The sequence below is a fragment of the Pogona vitticeps genome, chromosome 1 (assembly GCF_051106095.1).
Source record: "Pogona vitticeps strain Pit_001003342236 chromosome 1, PviZW2.1, whole genome shotgun sequence".
NCBI classification, from domain to species: Eukaryota; Metazoa; Chordata; class Lepidosauria; order Squamata; family Agamidae; genus Pogona; species Pogona vitticeps.
In genome coordinates this window covers 153,846,713-153,868,977 of record NC_135783.1, presented here as the reverse complement: position 1 = coordinate 153,868,977, position 22,265 = coordinate 153,846,713, and the positions used below count along the sequence as shown (strand labels likewise).

The 22,265-nt window shown below is 38.5% G+C and overlaps 1 protein-coding gene across 3 annotated transcripts in view; it reads left to right on the top strand.

The window, feature by feature from the left end:
* SEL1L2 (SEL1L2 adaptor subunit of SYVN1 ubiquitin ligase) overlaps positions 1–22,265 on the top strand; it is a 76,069-nt gene that overhangs the window by 34,079 nt on the left and 19,725 nt on the right. For 2 of the 3 annotated variants that reach the window (XM_020801238.3, XM_078390239.1), the window contains exons 4-12: positions 2,470–2,569; positions 3,278–3,440; positions 6,306–6,359; positions 6,465–6,524; positions 6,614–6,695; positions 7,884–8,032; positions 9,534–9,590; positions 12,471–12,539; positions 21,911–21,988. In XM_020801238.3, the coding sequence (XP_020656897.3) occupies positions 2,470–2,569; positions 3,278–3,440; positions 6,306–6,359; positions 6,465–6,524; positions 6,614–6,695; positions 7,884–8,032; positions 9,534–9,590; positions 12,471–12,539; positions 21,911–21,988 (812 nt within the window). The remainder of the gene's footprint in view (positions 1–2,469; positions 2,570–3,277; positions 3,441–6,305; positions 6,360–6,464; positions 6,525–6,613; positions 6,696–7,883; positions 8,033–9,533; positions 9,591–12,470; positions 12,540–21,910; positions 21,989–22,265) is intronic. The other variant, XM_073003405.2, reaches the window with a different exon arrangement.

Genomic DNA, 22,265 nt, shown 5'->3' with positions numbered 1-22,265 from the left:
TTCCCCTCCTCCCCTTTTTTGTTGTTGTTGTCAGTTTGATCCGTACATTTCTGGCTACTTGTGCCCATTCTGTAGGCTACACATGCTATCTCAGTGTCCCTGCAGCCCTAAAATTTTCTTTCTCTATTTTTAAAATCATTTGTAAGTGGAGATGGGCATGAACCAGAAAACTGGTGGGTTGCAATGGTTTGTGGCTACCCACGAACCACAAACAAAGAATTATCATGAACCCCTCTGGGGAAAAAAAACCGATTTGTGATTCTTTTGAGGGGGGTTGTGCCAGGAGGAACCACCCTGCTCCTGCCCTTCCTCCTCTCACTGCCTTTTCCATCTCCGTACCTTGTCTTGAAGCCAACGCCAATGCCCCTGCGATCCTGAGAGGAAGCAAGCCTGACTCCTTGATCAGAAGTTGGCCCTGCGCGCATGAACATGCACATGCTGCTCTGATGACAGGCGGGTGCCTGTGCGTAGGCAGCAGGCCCAGCTTTTGTGCAAGGAGCCGAGCCTGCAGCCTCTCAGGATGATGGTGGTCATGGCAAAGGTGGTAGAAGTGGCTTGAAGATATGTTAAGGAGGCAAGGGGAGCAGTGAGGAGGGGGTCAGGCATCCCACTTTGCTGAAGCAAAACGAAATGCTGAGGGGGAAAAGTTTGGTGTTTCTTTTTGTTTTAACAAAATGGGATCCATGAACCAAACTACAAACTAGCCCAGTTTGTGTTTTTTTCTGGTTTGTGATTCAGTTCGTGGGCATCTCTATGTGTAAGTGATATATCACTATTTTCTGTCACTTCCAACTGTTAGTCGATGTGCAGCCTGGTGGTGTATGTCATCTGCAGCCCTTCCTTCCTTAAGCAGCACACTTTAAGCAGCATGCTTCCTTCCTTCAAAAATTTTAACTTCTCAATTCCTTTCTCCACGTTTCATTTTTCTCTCCCCGTTTTCCTTCTCTCTTCCGCCACTTTTCCCTTCCCTCCTTTACTCACTTGTCCCTTTTTCCTTACTTTCCTGCATATCTCTTCCTCTCAGTTCTTGGCTTTCATTTTTCTTTTCCCCTTTAAATAACATCAGGAGGAGGAAGTGGCTTTTAAAAGACTTGTGAAGTATTGTAAAGAGGAGAGTTTAAAAAAAGAGAGATGTTAATATGATGCCCCTTTCTTTCTCTCCTCAAACAATTCCAAGCAGGAAACAGCCCTTTCTCTCTTCGCACCTTCTTTACCCTTTCCTTCCTTAAACTGGCAATGGATGGGGAGGAAGGCTGTCTCCTTCTGAACAATATATTTGTGCTGTCCTCTGAAGATGCCAGCCACAGAGACTGGCAAAACGTTAGGAAGAACAACCTTCGGAACATGGCCAAAGAGCCCAAAAAACCCACGACAACCAATATATTTGTGTTGTTGTTGCTGCTGCAAGTGATCTATTGATAGGTTGTTTGTTTGTTTGTTTGTAAGAGGGTACAAACACAATGGTCATGCAGTGGCCATGGTACCTATAACCTCACCCTTTCACAAATTGACTGGCCAAATGAATAAATGTTACCTGTGAGTTATATGAACGAGAATTTATAAAATGATTTAAATAATAGCAGAATCAATATAACTGAGCTTATTTTTGCACCTGTGATTGAGCCCTTGGTAAAAAAAATATTAAGTATAAGCTTGATAGCTAGTAATTTGTTGTCCTTTCATTGCCTCCAAAATCTCTATCCCACTCTGCTTAGTGTTAGGGGCCAGCTTTGATTACAACCTAAGACATTCTTTGTTTTTCAAATATGTGATGGACAGGTGAGCCAGATGCCCAGAGTTCTCAGTGCAAGGGACTCATAAATGCTTGATGGGGTTTGGAATGCAGAATAAGCTAGCTTTAGAAAGCATATTCTGCATTACACAAAATCCATTGTGCTTAGGGAGCATTTCTGTTCATTTGCAGGTCTCATTTGAACGCTATATTTGAGTTCCACTCTAAATTAATTGAAACAAGGCATTTGGGGGGGGGGGGGAATGTGTGAGATAAAAGTTCCTTACAAGAAGGACCTCACTGAAGTACAATCTAATATAGATATACTGTAATGGATTGCTTTATTTATCATTATTTGCTCATCAGCTATACAAACAGAATAGGAATAAAACATCTGTTAAAAAACAAGTTATCCCATTTAAAAAGACAAGGGCCCAACAGAATAATGCAATTTTAACTACCTGACAGAAGGTCAGTAAACATGGAGCCAGCTAGATTTCCTTTGGGAAAGAATTTTAGAATTATGTTATTGCTACAGAAACAGTCTTGTCTCATGTGCTCATTTTTAGTCTCTCAGGATGTTGGGCCAGACAACAGAGGAACTGCTCAATACCTCAATCTTTAGACAGGATTATGTGGGAGGTGGTGGTCTTTCAGATGTCTTGGATCCAAGTGGTTTACGTGTATCCTTGAATTGAGAATCAAGTGTCATCATGTTTTTCTGATCACATTTCTAGGAGAAGAGGAGACTAGAAAAAAGGAGGAGAAAATACATCATTTTTACCAAGCAGGACCTGAAATGCTGAAGCATTCAAAAAACATAGAGGAAAAGCTAGTGTAAGTGTTCTTTCATTGGTTCTGCTGACAGTGTTCCAAGGAGACATCAGTCAGTACGTATGCAAATATGTCACCCTGGGAGCTGATTATGGAAAGAACCACCACTATTGTATTTCATAAACTCTCATTGCAAATGTTCACAAGCGAAACACCCTTGTCAATGCAAAATATAAGAAAAGGTGGAAGAAACAAAGCCACATTCACTTGTGCCTTTTTCTATTCACAAAGAAAGTCTGTTGAGCAATGCACACACATGCTCACATGCACACAGACATACAAACACACACATGCATGCACGCAAGTGTTGCAAATACACAGAATATGTTGGCTTCCGGGAGAAACAGGCATAGGGAAGTACACTTCAATTTCAGACATGAGAACGTTGGTCAAACTGATGCTCTGCCTTTCACACTGGAAACCAAAATTGGGCATCAGATTAGGAGATATGCAGGAAGGAGCTGGCCTAAACAACAGCTATCTGCAAGATGTTAGGAAGATGCTTAGGCTCAAGCCCATATCATATTCTTGATTGAGCCTAAGAAGGAAGGCCACCAGATGTAAAATACCTATCCTGGTACCTGGGCCAGAAAAACTCACCAGCACTCTGAAGTATAAAATATAAAATTTAAATGAGATAACATTAAAGGGTGCAAGTGTATGCGCATGTACATACAAGACTAAAATCTTAACTTTGTGTTTCTACATCAGAATCCGCCTGCTTCTTGTAAAGGCAGCAAAAATGGGAGCCCAGAAAGCTATGGAGAAGGTGGCATCAGACCTGCTCTTTGGATATAATAGGCCTCAAGATATAAAAGCAGCAGTCTCACTATATAAGATTTTAGCTGAAGAAGGATCTCACAAAGGCCAGACTGTACGTGTTCTTTAATTAGCTTGTGCTTTAAATAGACACTCGTCTAGTTTAAAAGTGCATAAATAATTGAAAAGCAGTAAGATGCAACTGATTCTTTGCCAAGAAATGTCAACAAGGTGATGACACCAAAGTTAATTATTCATTGAACTGCCTGATTTGAAGAGAATGGTGAAATGTATTCACAAAACAGCTCTTGACCAATGAAGTTGGCCCTTATTCCATTGAAGATGTTGTAAAAGTGGGCAACTGTTTTCCCAGAGTCAAAAGAAAATTTGTCAGAGCTCAAGATATTAGAACTGAGGATGTTGTCACACGTATTAGAATTGACATGGGTTAGGAATGAAAATATTTTTCTACACATTTAGCATGGACAAATATTCTTAGGGGCAGATAATGAAATGTAAATCAAATAGATTTATGGAGGGCAATAGGAAAAAGGAAACTGACATTGTGATTAAGGTGTATTGGTGTGTTAATGGTGACTCGTATTAACTAGGGATGTAGGCAAGTCTTTAGTCAGAGTCCCAAGTCTTTGGTACCAAGTCAGAGTCCAAGTCTTTGGTGCCAACTTCTGAGTCCCAAGCCCCAAGTCCAGAGACCTATTAAAAACTAGCTTTTTCCCCCTCCAGAATAAAAGGGAGGGAAAGGTGGGCTCCAAGTTGGAAGTCAATTGTGAGTCATTGAAAAAAACAAATAAATCCAAATCGACCCAACTGAAGTTCAATTTGACAGCAAGTCCTATGACTTGAGTCCCTATCCCTGCTATTAACAGTGCAAAAATCTACTATGAGCTGAACATACCTTCTCAGAATTTTTTCATGCTGTACACCAGAAATGTTTTTCAGCCTTATTATCATGCTAATATTTTGAACACATACCTCTCTTCTGCTTCAAATCTCTTTATTTTTGAATCCTGTCATCCAATCTTTGCCTTCTCGGTAGTTTCACTTTTGATAGAACAGTGAAAGAGTTTTTAGGACATTTTAGAGACTCGCAGTTCTTGTGGCACAAGCTACACACACATGTTCCAGATAAAAGTCTATATAGAATAATTTGAAAAATTACTTTAAAATGACTTCGCTCCAGTTCGAATTCCAAGCCCCCCGATAGTCACTTTATAGTGATTTTAATAAGTAATTGTTTTCTGGTTATTCGGAGTAATTAAAATAATTACTTTAACCTGTAAAATAACCCATCTAAACTGTAGGGCCACATACCTTGTAACTCTAAAAGTAACTTTGGATTAGTTACTGTTATAATGCAAAAGGAGTATATCTCTAGTTATGCTGCAGTTGTAATGACCAGAATGCTATTGATGTCACACAGCTTAAGTAGGCAATTGTACAAACCATTGCATTCCTGTCCTTCTTTCTGGTCAGGGAAGCAGTTACATGCCTGCTCATCTGATTAGTCACATAAAAAATGGCAATAGAGGAGCTCAGAAGGGCAGCAATGGTAAACTGCTCGTGTACCTTGAAAACCCTTTTAAGGTTGCTATAACTTGGAAATGACTTCTTGACACATAAGAATAAATTTGCAGGACTGCCATAGAAAAATGAACTATTAACATGGCAATGTGTGAAAGAAAAAAAATCCCATCTGCTACATGGAATCAATGAATGAATGAATGAATGAATGAATGAATGAATGAATGAATGAATGAATGAATGAATGAATAAACAAACAAACAAACAAACAAATAAATAAAACTTATTTTGGACTTATGTCCAAAATCAAATGTTTGCCTGAAAGACAGAAAGGCTGACTGACTTGTACACTTTTTCATCATTTTATTTGTAAAGAATTCAGTTGTTATTGCTATGTGCAGCTATTTCATTCATCATTAAACGCTGCTGCTTTCAAATCTCTTGTCTACTATGGCATGATAGTCAACCAATTTGTCTCTTACACGCGAATGACCTTCAACACCTAGAGTGATGGAAGTGGCTGATTTGTAGTATGGATGGAAGTCCATGCTCGTGCCTGAAGGAGTCTATGTAGACATCACATCACAGTCTATCTGCCACTTTAATTTTTGTTCTCATTCCTGAAACTATATATTTACTCAAAGAGGGGTATGTGAGGGTATAAAATACGTGTGTGTTCACATAGTATTCTAATATGTGCCTTAATGTAACCTGAAAATGTCCATAACATATATTTATGTGTCACTGTTCTAAGACACAATGTGACAGCTTCATGAAAATTAGTTGTTTAAGCATACTCTGCTCAGGTTTCTTTTGTGTCTTCTCTTGGTTTCTCTGTGTCCTCTGTCCTCTGATTTGTATCTCCTAATTGCCATTTGAAGAAGGATTATTTAAGAAGGTCAGTTCCATATTTTGATAAAAATCACATGCCATATTTTTCCCCTAGGTGAAAAACGTGTTTTTGTTTGGGGTTGCTGAAGTAGTGTAGCCCAAATGGAAACTCATTCCCTCAGAATATGTCCTACATTTAACATGGTGTGTTAGATCTTAATCTCTGCTCCCCGTGTGAAATTCGATTTTTAATCTCAACCAGTATAGCCATTGGTGGGGTATTCTGGGAGCTGTTGTCCAACAATATTGTGGGACCCACAGTTTGAGAAGCACTAGACCAGAAGTTTAAAATTATAGCCTTTCAGGTGTTGCTGGCTTACAACTCCCGTCAGTCTTAGCCAACACTGTCAGTAGTATGAGTTTATGAAGCTTGCAGTTGTTGCAAACTAACTACTGTACTGTTCCATCAAATTGACTTAGTAAAATAACTCCATGGTAAAATTATCACATCAAGATTCAGACATAAGTTTACTGTTAGCAAAATCAGTTGTTAAGTCAGTGGTTTATTTTCTACTTTTTAAGATTTTGCTTTTATCCAATTCTACAGGCTTTAGGGTTCTTGTCTTCATATGGAATAGGAGTGGAATATAATCAAGCAAAGGTAATGAAATGCCAAACATACCACATCATCATGGAGATCTTCGTTGTGTGTTAATATGATCTAAAGCCAACCTGACATGATGTTTAAAAATGTTCCTGTCCTTAGGCTCTTCTGTACTACACATTTGCAAGTACTGGAGGAAATCTTATATCTCAAATGATCCTGGTTTGTACATCATATAATTGACTATTTCCAATATCAAAATTTTGGGTCACAGTTAAAATAATCATCATGACACGTTGTTTCCCCCTCAGGGAAATCGTTACTGGCTAGGAATCAATGTTCCAAGGAACTGTGAAGCAGCATTGATTAATTACAGGAAAGTTGCAGATTTCAGTAAGTGATTATTTTGTGTTACATCTTGCCATGGCTTAAAATGTTAATTGGGTATACTTTCCAATCCACTGATGTTCAGGTGTGTTAGCCTGCAGCTCCTGTCTTTCCCAGTGATTCAGTCAGCATGGCCAAGGAAAGTCACTGTTGTACTGTATTTAAGACCTGCATGGTGTGGGAGTGAGGTGACAAAAAGATGCTGATAAATCTTAAACATAACAAAGGGAAAAGATATTCAAAGTACCTTGGGATTCAGCTGATCAGTATATAGAGGTGTACTAAAATTCTGTTGTTGTTATTATTATTATTATATGCTGTCAAGTCAGAACCAGCTTATAGTGACCCTAATTGGATTTTCAAAGTAAGTAACAAGTGGCAAAATAAGTGTTGACAGAATCTCCTTTGGACAAAGCAATTATAAAGCTTGGTGAGGAGGAAACCAACCCAGTCTTAAAGTGCACACATGAAACTTACATAGAACTTTGAGGACCAAAATGGACAGCTTTGCAGCTGGAAGTGGTAACATATTCATTTCTCCAAAGATTTGTCTTCAAAGCAGACATGTTTTCAAGAACAATACGTAAATAGCTTGTTGTTTCTTCCATCATGCATACTTTTCTGATTAAGCCACATTTGTTTGTCCTTGAGAAATTGCCCTTTTATCGGTGGACCTCTAGATGGGTGTTGATGTTTCAGTCCCATAACGTCTATCCAGAATTTAGATACACTTCAGTATTTTATTCCCTTGAATACAGAGAATACACAAGAACTTTCCTCTATAGCAGGGAACTTCCATTCTCAGGCCAGAAAGAGATAGTAGAGATATAGCCTATGACAGAAGAGCAAAATTTTTGATACGTAAGCACCTCTTAAACCACAAGTGTCTGTCACTTCTGGTATTATGCAAATCTAATTTTATGATTCATCTTCAAGACTTAAGCTCTTCATGTGGAAAGACCACCTCAGTCATCTCCCTGCAACATTATTGTGCTTTTAGCTCAAATTATGGAATATCTGAGGCCAGTATTAAGGCATTGTGCCCACTGCAAGTGCCTTAGGATGGTGATAAAGATTTCTGTACCATTGGTGTTTTAATTATGTCTGTATAATGAAAAATGACTTCCAGCATATACAGATTCTAGCAAATTTATTGTTGTGGTTATATAGCTTCCTATGCAATTTTATTAACAGTTGCTAACAAATTGGAAAAAAGGGAAGAAATGCCAGTTGAAAAAGTGAGATTGATGGAAAGATCAGAAAATCTGAGTTCTGAATTTTTGGACTGGAATATACATCAGTACTATAAGTTTCTGGCTGAAAGAGGAGATACACTGATACAGGCAAGAGGCTTCCTTATTACATGCTTCCAAATAAGACTTTGCACTTTTAAGTCCCTGGCATTTTAGATTATATGCATAATTTAGGAGGGTTCTAAATGTTTTAAAGCTTTTGTATGGTTTGTATAGTTTCAGTTATTCATTATTAAATTGAGAATACGTAACTCCTAATATCTATTGTTGTTGTTGTTGTTGTTGTGATGATGATGATGATGATGGATGATGGATGATGGATGATGATGATGATGATGATGATGATGATGATGATGATGATGATGATGATGATGATGGCTGATTTGAGTTGTGACTTACTACTGGATTTCAGCCTTTATTTTCACCATTTCTAGAGAATAGTGACCTATGAGCAAAACTGCATACAGAATATTCTTGCTAGCAGACATACTGCAGAGGTGATTTTTTTAAAATTTCCCCCTCTTACAAGACATCTATACAAGGCTTTTGATCCCTGCTTGTGGGATGGGGGAGTTTTGTTTTATTTTCATCTGTTCATGCTCTCCTGAGCCGCCCTTTGTCAGAGATATCTGCTTGAGAGGAATGAAGGACTCTCCAGAACAGAATGGGAGACAGTATTCCAGTATGGGAAGTGTTTGCCAATATCCTGAATTTGCTGTCGTCTCAAGCCACTTCATGATATTGGCAAATAGACAGTGGGACAAATAGAGTTGCTTGAGATCCATATGTCATTTGGATGCAAAGATTGCACCAAATGGCATACCAGACCTCCTAGCGGCCCACTTTAGCCTGATCCAATCCACTTCGAAATGGGCGAGTAATGAGCCCTAAGAATATAATCGATTGATGTGCTGTCAATGAGAGCAGTACAGATGGAGTCATCGATCTTGACCCTCCACCATTTTTCTGTATAGCCGTCTGCCATTAATTCAGTTGTTTTTACTCTTTCTGTTTTTTATAATCTTACTGTTTGCTTGCTTCTGGCACATCTTGAACATTTTTTGATCCACAGCATGGTAGACATGTTTCAATCAAACTCTCCCATGTTTTCTTTTTTGTATTTTTTTAAAAAGAAAAGCAGTATTAAAAACATTTCCAAGAGTTCCAGGGAGTGGTGGTGGTCATAGATTTTTATTAGTACCATGAGCAGGCTTCTCTTAGTAAACTGTCGTGAACAAACCAGCTTTCTGTAATATTAACCCTGAAGAGTAATTCTCCAAGTTTAGCCCTGGTGAATAATTGGATGGGAGTATACTAAGTATATTTTTACAGCAGTTTTACTGTTGAGATAATGATAAAGCCAACTTCACTACAAATTCCAACAGCATAATGTTTTGAATTCAGACAGCACAGCACTATTGCTTATTACTTAGTATTTATTTGGATGCATTTGATACAATGGTTTTGAAGATATGATATCTTTATACAATCAATTCTTTATGCAAGACTTATTGTCTGGGCCGGAGGTATTTGTGCAGTTTATCATTTGACTCAGACACGAAATGTTTATTCTTAAAACCATTACTTCTAGCTGTACCTTGGACAGCTGCATCTTATGGGAAGAAAGGGACTAGAGAAAGATCATACTGTAAGTACACCCAAATGTTGAGGCTGAACATTATGCTGTTAAAACCATTTTGTTTAGAAGGGTATTTTGCTGTTTCTAGTGTCACTGTTCCATCAAATGTGTTTAAGATGACAAACTAATGTCATGGTCCAGAGGGGCATGTAAACATATTATTTTGATTACCTCCCCCCCCCCACACACTTTAGTTTTGTCTGTGTTCTGCAAGCATTTTGAAGGCTTGGGCTTGAGCCTTTAAAGAGGAGAGTGCTGGCAGCATGTGGTTTGCTCCGTAAAACATTCATGCATCAAATGTACAGATGGCTTTTTGAGTGTGAGGTTTGTTTTTGTTTTTTTGACAGGAAGTTGGGGTTTGGCAAGGAGGTTTTTGAAGAGGTTAAAGGAGGCCAGATATGAGTGCCATTCTAGAGCACATTCTAAGATGTATGCATTTTCAACAAGCAGCAGTGGTGCTTGCCTTTTCCTCATCTTTAAAGCAAACCACGTTGACTTGATTGTATGTTCATTTTCAAATCACATGTATGGGTCACCTTCCATGTGTGGATTGGTGAGGATCCTGCAGTACATAGAGGATTCTGATTAATTTTAACCCAACTTTGCAAGGTGGAAGAGGCTCTGCCTCTTACCTTTGTCTAGCTCTTGCCTTTCTCCCTTTCTCCAGACCTTTCTCCAGACACAACAACAGTAGGTTTCATAGGCAGTGACCTAGAGAGGTGATAAGAAGCTGCCCTCTCCCTGTGGCATCAGTATTTTCTGACCATCAAGGCAGGCTGCAAAGCAGTGGGATGTTCTCCAAAGCCATGGAATGCGGCCCGTGTGACCCTCTACTGTGCAGGAGGATCCCAGGGAGAAAGAGGGTTATGAGGCAACAGATGACAGCTTTAAATGCTCTTGCATTGAGGAAGCAGTTTAAAACTGGCTCAGACAATACACCTTTTAATACTAGAAGATCTCCATGAATCAGCCCAAAGATCGACTCATGTGAATCTCACACTGTCAAATAAAAAGAAAAATAAGTTTTTTTTTCTGTCACTCAAACCCACATGACACTGGCAACAAGCAAGGTACCTTGTACCTTTTGATCATAATCCAGTGGCTTTATTGTGGCTACTTCTAGGAGGACAAAACCTGCAACGTCTTTCTCTCCTTCTCCTTCTCCTTCTTCAGCTACCTTGCTTGGCCAGGATCCCAAGAACTTCAGGTGAACCCAATAATTTAGGCACACCTTTCTGAAGAATCTGTTCATGTGTACTTGATCTTGTGCAGCAGAGGATATTGACGTCTGATACAAACTCCTCTCTTTGAAATATCTTTATCACGTGAAGCAGCACTAATGGGTGGGCAGGGCTTGCTCTTGAGAAGTAGAAAGCTGATGAATCCTTCACTTTTTCTTGCATTAAAAATTATTGGTTTTTTGGATCATAATTTTAGTGTGCTCCACTGCTCATTCCATAAGAACAGGCATTTCACTTTTTGACCACTGCAGCAGTACCATCTAACAAGTCAGAGCCATGCTTGGTTTTGTAGAAAAACCTCCTGTGAATACCAGGATACCCATGTTCTTACCCATGAGAAGATAATACATACAGTATATATTTCAGTTCTATCAATATGGAATAGGGCAGCCAGAGAATAGTCCCCGATTTGAAGGACTGTCTTAGGATAGTCCTCTAATTGAAGGTGTCCTCCATTGGAGGGGCTTTCCACTCCAGTCCAGATTTGGTTGTCAGAAAGGTCAGTAAGAAAGGAGAACTGCAGAGCCCTGAAGTTGCTCATCAGCATGTGGCACCAGACAACAGATTCAGAGGCCAGTTGGTCATAGTCTTCCCCACTACAGCCAAATTTGTAGTAACAATTTCAATATTTATCTTTATAGATACAAATTAGCATGTATGAAATTCACAGAAACAGCACTTTCTTTGTCCTTCATTGGTGACATATTTCTACCTTTTTGGTGACATGTAAATGGCTGGCTCTGTCAAACCACTTTGCCCACATATTTTAAAAATTATCTGCCAAAACTATCTGTAGAAGGGTTTGCAGAGGGTAAGTTGTCAATATAACAGATTTAATGTATATTGTGCACCAATGAATAGTGGTCTATCCAATTATGTACAGGTATCAAAGCATGAGTATGCATAACTTGTGGTGCAGTGGTTAAACTGCAATACTGCAGTCAAGCCTCTGCTCACAAATTAAGTTCAGTTCTGATGGATTCAGGTAGCCATCTCAAGGCTGACTCAACCTTCCATCATTCTGAGGTTGGTCAAATGAGTACCCAGCTCACTGGTGGTGGTGGTCAAGTGTTGCTTGGGTGATTATGTTGTAAACCGTCCAGAGAGTGCTCTGTACCTAGAATATCCTGGAAAGGATTGCCACAAGTCTGAATTGACTTGACAGCACACAATTATTTATTATATTCTTTTCCTTTTCCTTTTCCTCTTTCTTCCTTCCTTCCTCCCCCCTCCCCCCTTTATTAAGGCCACTAGTCTTGTGCATTATATTGTATACTCTAGGCCACTACTACTACTACTACTACTACTACTACTACTACTACTACTACTACTACTACTACTACTACTACTACTACTACTACTAATAATAATAATAATAATAATAATAATAATAATAATAATAATAATAATAATAATAATAATAATAATAATAATAATAATAATAATAATAATAATAATAATTTAAAAAAAACATATATTATACAAGCTTTCATGGGTGAATCCCACTTCTTCAAAACAAGTACCAAAGTCCAAACATTCATGGCAAACATTTCTTGCCACAAGCATTAGGTACTATGAATAGTATTTAAAACCACATTTGTAGAACTGTTGTTATGCAAATCATAACTATCATGTTCTTTTCATTCAGAAAGCCTTCTACTATTTCCTAAAAGCAGCAAATGCAGGGAATGCAGATGGTATGGCGTTCCTTGGCAAGGTATGAATGTTTACTTTTTGAGAGCCATTTGAAAATTCAAGATTCATATCATACCATCATAAATAAGAGAATAGCACTGTTATATATTAAAGCCTTTCTCAAATACAAATATGGCTGGCATCACTTGTGGTGAAATCAAAGGATGGAGTTAAAAACAAAAGGAGGTATCAGGTCAGAGAGCCTGAATATCTCCCTAAGAGCCCTACAGAATCACAAACCTCTAAGGAAAAAAAAACAGACGCCTGTGTTCGTTAGAGCTGGCATTTATTCCAGTAAAGGGTTAATCCTATAATGAAATCAGGCTATCATTTTCAATCATATCAACATTCATCTGGATATCAAGGTATGCATCTTTTGTATTTGCAAAGGCGTTTGGAATCATTACAACAATCATTGTTGTAATAATTCCAAACAATATCAGCTTCTCTAATTCTACAAGTTTTATTTATCTAAAGCTTCTATGTTCCATATGCACAAACATACTTCAGAATTGAAAATATCGAAAAGTCTTACAACTGTTGAAAAATTCAAGGCCCAAATGTTTAAACAGAAATCCTTCTTTGGAATTTGTGAAAAACTGCAGGCATGATTGCTATCCAAAATTCTTCCAACTTTGAGAAGTGGCAAGCAAAAGTACATTCAAAACCAAAAGGTTATTTAAATCACATTTTAATTTTATTTCAAAATTGCATTCTAAAATTGCAGGAGCTTATAGCCTAAAAGATGCATTGAAAAGGGAGAGAATACATCAAAGTTCTTAAAAGTACAAATCTATAAAGTAACATTAATTTCTTAGCCTTTAAGCATATTAAAATTAACACACGGAAAATTACTCTAAATGCTCATCCAGCCAAACCAGTTTGAATCTATGGAGGAAAATTCTTGTTGTCTTCATCTGCTGCTGTGATTGCTGCTACATGTTGCTGGATCGTGTGTGTGATGTGGCATTGTGAGGCAATAATGAGTTGATATGTGTTAGTCTCTTGCTCTAGCGTTATTGTTATGCAATAAGTTATGTATTATTCATGAGTTATATGCTAATGTGGTTAAGAGGTGGGGCTACAAGAGATGTTAAAAGGTGGAGCCTGAGAGGAGGCAGTCAGTCAGCCGGAGTTGAGTCGGAGTCTGGGTTAGGAATCAGAGAGAGAAGGAGGGGTCTGAGGAGTGATTAGTCTGAGTGAGAACTGTGGAAATTAATATATAAGATTAAAACTGATGCTTGATGAAACTTAAGGAATGTGCTGATGAATTGTTCCAGAAACTAACTGTAATCAATAAACCTGTTCTGTTAAAAACTCAGTACTGAATTGACCTTCATCTTTTCTAAGTAAAGTACGTTGATAAGGAGATCAACTGGTGGCAGCGTGTCAAGAGGTGTTTTGGTTTGCCTTTGTGAGCTCTGTGTTTAGTGAGACAAACAGAGGCCATGAGGGTGGACACCAGAATTGGTGTCCAGCGGCGGAATACGAAGCAATCCAGTAAAGCCAGAGTTTAAAAGTGAATTTTCTTGAGTTGTGGGTACCTTTTAGTCAGAGGTCTGTGGTGAAGAAATGGGTGATCTGCTAGAGCTTTTGTGGAAAAGCTTAGTGGTGGGGCTTCTGATCCCAGATCTGGAAGGGACTATGACAGGGAATGACTCTAAAGGAAAAATTCCTTTGTATTTACCTCAGAATTTGAGAGATCAGTGGGGTAGCTTAAAATCCAAGGCTCTGAGAGTTAAGGGAGTGCTGGTGGATAAAAGTGGAAGCCAGAGGTTAGAGCAGATCTGAGGAGATAGAAGAATCAAAGCAGAGGCTTGAGAAATAAAAGTATTTTGGTGTCTGAGAGCAGGGATAGCTCAGACATAGAGAGACACAGTAACTAGAGTGGGCCGGTGGTCCAGATAGGCGGGATGCAAATCAAATCAAATCAAATCAAATCAAATAAATAAATAAATAAATAAATAAATAAACTTAAGACTGTTAGCTAAAGAATAGCCAGAAAGAGAAACAACTATAGTTACTGAAATTAAGGCAGAAAGACAGGTCCTTTTAAAATCACTCAAGACTAATTATCTCAGAAGTAAACATGCCCCCAAAATGTAGCCAGAAGGGGAGTTGTGAGGCAGAGAGTTTACCTCAAGAAATGGAAGGAAATGGAGACCCTTTAACTCCAATGGAGGAGGAGGAAATTGATGAGGGTGCCTCAGAGAGACAAAAGGAATTAAGCTCCCAAGAGTTTTAAAAATGGAAATTGCTACAGGAATTTCGGCTTAGAGAAAAGGAAACAGATTTTGAAATGGAGAGAGAAAAAGCCAGAGCTGAAGAGAGAGCTAGGGAGCTAGAGATGAGAGAAAAGGCTGAGGCCAGACAAATGGAATTTCAACTAGAGATGAAAAGATTAGAAATTGCTGCTCAAAACAATAATAGTAACAATAACAACAGCTCTAGTGAGGGAAATCTGTCAAAAATTGACCTAAAGAAATTTCCCCAATATAGGAAAGGGGATTGCCCTGAATCCATCCTCATTACATTTGAGAGAGCATGCTGGGATTTTGATATTAGGGATGATGAAAGGATGATAATTCTGAGATCACAAATAAGTAGAGATTTAGCTGAAATGTATTTTCAAATGCCTCTAGAGCAAGCTAGAGATTTTGAAGCCTATAGAAAAATTGTATATTCAAGATCTGGCATAAATGCATAACACCTGAGGAGAAAAATTTGTTCCCTTACCAAAAAGCCTGAAGAATCTTATTCTCAGTTAGGGGCTAAACTTACTCACTGGAGAAATTGATAGAAAGGGAAAATGTCACTTCTCTGGAATAAATGAAAAATGTGATTGGGTTAGAATAATTTTATTATATTTTGTCTGGGGAATTGCGTTATTTAGTTAAAGACAAAAATCCTAAAAAAATTACTGGAAGCAGGTGAAACAACTGATTCCATTAGTGAAATTCGAAACCCCATGTTCTCTGAGGTAAAATGTAACAGGCAAAACTGGGACAACAATAAGGCACCCTTCAATAAAAATTTTCTCAGAAACACATCAGGGAAAGAAGGCCAGAGTAGTGCCTCGCCTGAGTTGCCAGGGCCTAGTCCGCTGAAGCAAATGAACTCTGAGGAGAAGTTTAACAGATCGCCTTCGTGTGATCGAAGGACTTATAGACAGTGCTATAACTGTGGCTAGTTTGGGCATATTCAGTCAAATTGTATGAAAAAAAGGAAATAAAAAAGGAAATGATGATAATCAGACCAAGAAAGTGTACTGTTTAAAACAAGTTGAAGCCACTGAGGGAGGCTGTAACAATGGTGGGTCTGTCTCCATGGCAACTAGCACAGAGAATTCTGATCTGCCACTAGCCAGGGTCGTTCAGTGTTTTCTTGTAAAGACAGAAAATATTTGAGTACAGAACCCTGGTGAGGAAATTCTTATTAATGAGAAGTCTTATGTGGGAGTTGTTGATATCTGTTCCAACATAAACCTGTGTCATCGTGATGTGGTTCCTAAAGAACAAATACTTCTAAACCAAACTGTTACAATCAAGGGAATAAATTCTACTCCAGTGATTTTACCTATGGTTAAAGTAAACTATAGAGACTGGGTTGGAATTTGGGATGTGGCGATTTCTGATCAAATTCCAGCACCTTATTAATCAGTCTAGATCTAACTAAGCATGTGCAGAGTGCTTTTGGCGTAACATGTGCCCTGGGAGAGCAGTTAACAATCCCTGAGGGAAAAATTGAATCCCTAATTTCTGAATCAAACTGGGGATGCCTCAGTTTAGAGGAAAACCCTGAGGTGGCAGAAATGGCTGAGGAGGTCATATTGAAAACTCTAATAATACTTCCTGTATTGATGAACAGAAGGAAGAGAATACTGTACTTTAAATATGGTATTATAAAACCTAATGAGAATCCCATTCCACTGACCCCCGAACACCCAAAGAGGTCTATAACTGATAAAGACCTGACATATAGAGAGGGTTAAAAAGCACCTCATAGAGGGGGAGGACCCCACCAACAGCTACTTGTCCCTTGGAAACATAGGGAGATAATACCGGCTGCTTTTCTAATTGGTTGGGACTTGATAGAGCATGTTAAGAATGCTTTTGAACCAACACGCTCGCAAGGGGGCCAGAAATCACCCACTGCAGTAGAAATGGATACTGTAGCAGAAGGAAGCCTGGAGAGAGAAAGTTCCTTGGATAGCCAGCTTAATAGTTGTGCAGAAACTGATCTCATGCTTTTGAAAAACCCAAATAAAAATAGTTTTTCCCTGGAGCAGAAGGAAGACATTAGCTTAGTTGGTTGCTTTGAAGTGGCCAGTTCACCTACTTTATTGTCTCCTGAGTGCCCTAAGAGATATTGCCTGGATAAGGATCTTTTATATAGGGAAAAGTCCTTAGAAGTGGCAGAGCCAAGCTTGGGAAGTACTCCAGAAGAGGAGAAAGGCTTGTATGAGATCCAGGAAAGAGCACCCTGCCCTGAGGACCAAGTAGTGGGACTGAGATCTATAGAGGGGAGTAAATTGTTTTTGGCAGGGTTGAAACCTATAGATTTGTTGCAGCAGCACGGGAGGGCTAGAGAGTCTAGTAGCTCTGCAGCTGAAATAGACCTTAAAACCTTGCAAGGCAAACCCCTACCTAGTTTATCAATGAATAAAGAACTAGAATCAAATAACAAGCCCGCTGCATCTAAAACAAACCAATCGTTTGATATCGCACTTAAAGGACACTTGCCTGAGAAACTCAAAGTGACCCACGATAGTGGTCCCCCACATATGGAAAACTTTGCAGTAAAAGTACCTGTGGGTGAATTTATGAGTGAGGAGGAAGGTGTAAGCCCTGATATCTTAAAGAAGGATGCATCCAGAGATGTTCAAGGGGAGGAGAGGGAACTGCTTACCCTTTCCCCAGCTGAGAAAGTGAAGCCCAGAGTCAGAAAGAAAGCAGGCTTCACTAAGAAACGGCAAGCAGAGGACATCCAGTGGACATCAGATGGGGCCAATGACTGCCAGCCGACTGAAGAGAATGCAGAAGAAGGAGCCAGAGAGCGTCAGATGTACCCCTGAGTGCCAGCAGTTGTGTGACCAGCTGAAGGAGGCGATAATGACCGGACCAGTCTACAGCGCACCTGACTATGGACGGGAGTTCACCATCTTCACGGATTCATTGCGTGTTGGACTTCGAGAAGTGCTGTGCCAAGCAGACAACAGCAGGAACATGCAAGACTTGGACTTTGTAATCCACAGTGAAAAAGGGACTCAGATCGTGGATGCTGGTACCTTGTCTCAAAAGCCAAATGACTAATGGGGGGATAAACAAAATTGGTAATGTATAATGTATAATAAATGTTCTGTTTGTGTATATAGTGATGGAAAATTTAATATTGATGAACTGAGACGTGGAGAATGATTCTCTTATTGCTTGCAGAATGTTGCCAGAGGGTAAGTAGAGTTTTTATACAATGATGCATGTTTGTTTAGGATGGAAAAAATGTTTCCCCTCCCAAACAAACATATTTAAGGGGTGAGGAATGTAGCATTCTCCCTTGTTATGCAATAAGTTATGTATTATTCATGAGTTATATACTAATGTGGTTAAGAGGTGGGGCTACAAGAGATGTTAAAAGGCGGAGCCAGAGAGGAGGCAGTCAGTCAGTCAGAGTTGAGTCGGAGTCTGGGTTAGGAATCAGAGAGAGAAGGAGGGGTCTGAGGAGTGATTAGTCTGAGTGAGAACTAAATATATAAGATTAAAATTGATGCATGGTGAAACTTAAGGAATGTGCTGATGAATTGTTCCCGAAACCAACTGTAATCAATAAACCTGTTCTATTAAAAACTCAGTACTGAATTGACCTTCATCTTTTCTAAGTAAAGTACGTTGATAAGGAGCTCTGTGTTTAGTGAGACAAACAGGGGCCACGAGGGCAAACGCCACATTTGCCTTCCTATGTTTTTAGTTCTTTCAGATGTACACAACAGACTTTTGCTGGAACTGTATATAAAATCTGTAAAATCAGCAGATATTATTATTTAATAGAAATCTCTATTACATTTTCTATTCTTACAGTTCCTGCAAATCAGAATCTGGCAAGTTGCCGTCATGACAATTAACATTATTGTTGTGACAAACAGCTACAGAGCCTATGAATTTCAATATGTTGGAGCCACAAGGGTCTAGTAAAATAAAGTAGAGCAAATCATTGGATCTGGAACACCTTGGGCCTGTCACATTAACAATTTACTTATTGCAAACAATTAGTTCAATACAGTTCCAATTCTTTACTTTGTTCACAACCATCATTTGTAAACATGTTCAACTGTGAGGAATGTTATTATATGCTCAACTGGAAGGCCAGCTAATTGTTTTGCAATAAGGTTTAGTAAACTGCTATTCAATTTATAAATAAAATAATTATCCTGGCATTCCATTGTGCTGCAAGAGGGATAATGACTATCTGTCATTTCTTTACGTAAAATCAAAAAAGTATCATGCATTATTTTACAGGGCTAAGTTTTGAAAAAGGAAAGCTTTTTTCTGGAGACAGAAAAAGTTTTGTGGGGAGGTTTTGACATTTCTTTCTCTATTCTAACCTCCTGATATATTCCTTAGTTTAAATTTAAAAAAAAAAAATTAAAAAGAGTGCATCTCCCTCTGTTAGTGGCTTGTATCCTCAATTTCCACAAGTGTAAGTCCAATCATAAGATCACTGATGAGGCAGGGTTACATTTGCTAACTCCTCTTTTCCTCCTAAAAATCTGCTGCAGAAAGTTGTGAGAGACCCTCTGGAACAGCACCAGGGAGTACAGCTAGCAGTTGAAAAACTGAGGGAAGAATAATTGAAAATCACAGCTCTTCTCCTCCTCTCAGTGGGAGCATCTTGTGCATAGAATCCCTTCTGAAAATGGAAGGCAAATTAGGATTCTAGCCCATACAAGAGTAGGTGCTTAGGGGACCTACCTCACACTAATTCCCTCTGTGCAGTCATCTATGTGGGTACATGGGTTAGTGGAGTATGTGTGAAAAGGACTATAAATTACTGAGCCAGCACAGTAACTGGGGACCTTTTCATGAGGCCTATAAACTCAGGCAAATCTTTTTGTACTGATCTGCGAAAATATACTAGGAACACTTATTTGTGACAGAACAGTGATTCCCTGCTGTTGGCATTTGATAATCTTACTTACAATGTAACTTCAAGAAGCCCAGTGAAAGAATGTAGATTGTTAACTAACTATGATTTCTGAGTATTATTGACTAATTTCATTTATACTTCCAGAGGTAGACTATCTTTTATAAATGTAATTACTAAACAGAGGCATAGATGTTTTTACCTTTGGAAAAGCGGATTATGCCTAACATATATTCTCATAGAGGGAGTTCATTAAACTAACACGTTAATGATGTCAATTTATCAGGTTAAAACATTTTGAGTTTTAAATGTTCACCACAATGCATTGATTTAATATTAATTCATTCATTCTTAAATTTAATTCCAAACTGTTACTGAAACAAACCAATTCACCATGGAAAAAGAAATAGAGGGCGAACTCCCGTTCTTAGATGTCATGGTCATACACAAAACTGACCTCCTATTGGGACACAAGGTCTACAGAAAACCCACCCACACAGACTGGTACCTACACAAAAACTCCAACCACCACCCACAACAGAAAAGAGGCATAATCAAAACTCTGGTAGACCATGCAAATCGGAACTGTGAAGCTCAATTTCTCAGCACCGAACTCAACCATCTGAATTGGGCCCTACAGGGGAATGGCTATTCCAAGAATGAAGTCAAAAGAGCCATTAAACCAAGAAAACAACACCAAACTGAAGAGGAAAAACAGCCACCCACAAATAAAGTATTATTTATTTATTTATTTATTTATTTATTTATTTATTTATTTATTTATTTATTTATTTATTTATTTATTTATTTATTTATTTATTTATTTTATTTTATTTTATTTTATTTTATTTTATTTTATTTTATTTTATTTTATTTATATCCCACCCATCTGATCTGGTCTATTTCTGCCATACATCAAAGGGGTCATGGACCACATGGGGAAACTTTTGAAAAAACACAACCTACAAACAGAATTCAAGCCCACCACAAAAATACAACAAATGTTAGGGTCAGCAAAGGACAGAAGGGACCCCCTCACCACTGCGGGAGTATACTGGATACCTTGCAGTTGTGGACAGGTATATATTGGAACCACAAAATGCAGCATTCACACCAGAATCAAAGAACATGAGAGACACTGCAGACTAAAACAACTGGAAAAATCAGCAGTAGCTGAACATGCCCTAAAACAAGCTGGACATGAAATTCTATTTCAAAATACTGAAGTACTGGACAACACCAGCAATCATTAGGTTAGACTGCAGAGGGAAGTCATTGAAATCCATAAACATAAACAGAACTTCAACAAAAAGAAGGCCTAAAACTAAAAACAGCCTGGCTCCCAATACTGAAAAATACAGCCTGCAAAAGGTCAGTGAACTCTACCCAGCCACAAGGACCAGGGATCATTGCACAAAAAAGACCAGCTAACAACATCCATCAATCATAGTGACAGATAATCTCTCCCCCTTATCAAAACAAAAACACGCTAATCACCATATCTCCTGAAAAAAGACAAAAGCTGTTCCCACAGCTATAAATACTCAACTATCCAACAGCAACAGAGCATCAACAGAGTTCCTACTCCAGTCCTCCGAAGATGCCGGCCACAGAGACTGGCAAAACGTCAGGAAGAACAACCTTCAGAACACGGCCAAAAAACCCAAAAAACCCACAACAACCATCAATGTCAATTGCTTCCTAAATGTTCACAGGGAGGGGGCTAGGCAGAGCTCCTTTGGAAGCTGGTTCCATAAAGTTGGAGCCACTGTGAAGAAGGCCCTACCTCTTGAAGAAGATTTATGGGTCTCCCTTGGGATGGTTATCCGGAGGAGCCTCAACCGGGATGATCTTGTGGATTGGGCAGATGACATTAAGGAGAGATGCTCCAACAAGTACCATGGCCCAAACATTTACTCTCCAACTTGAGTATTATTTTAAAACAAATATAAGAATAGGTATATTAAATAATAATTAGGGATTTTTGTTTCATTTCTTTCAGTTGTTGGGTCCTTTTGGTTATTCATTGTTCAGAATTTTAAAACCAATGCAGGATTTGTTTAATTGCTTATATAATATACGCTCATTTAAAAAGTAACACAGGAACTCAACAACCATGGAGGGCTTCATATTGTAATTACAATTGTAAAGTACGGTAAGACTTAAAGGAACATCATAGTTTTCAAGTTATTGTGGCAAATATTGGTTTTGTGCCCATATCCATAATTACATAAATATATATTTTTAACATTACAGATGTATTTAGAAGGAAGTGCTGCAGTGACTCAGAGTAACATTACAGCCTTGAAGTATTTCATAATGGCAGCTGACAAGGTATTGTATTTTCTGCCTTTGAATAATTTCTTCCACCATAACAAGTTTTTACATGGTCTTGTAATGTAGATAGATTTTTGAGTAAAATGTAGTCTTCAAGTAACAGATAGGTTTCATATTACTGATTTTTTGACATAATCGATTGTACACCATCTGTTGGTTAATCAACCCCTTCCATGGGCTTATGACAACTTGACTAACATTTCAGTGATTTTAAATTGTGGTAGGTTTACAACAGATATGATATAAATTAGTGAAGTGATTTTAAATGTCCTCT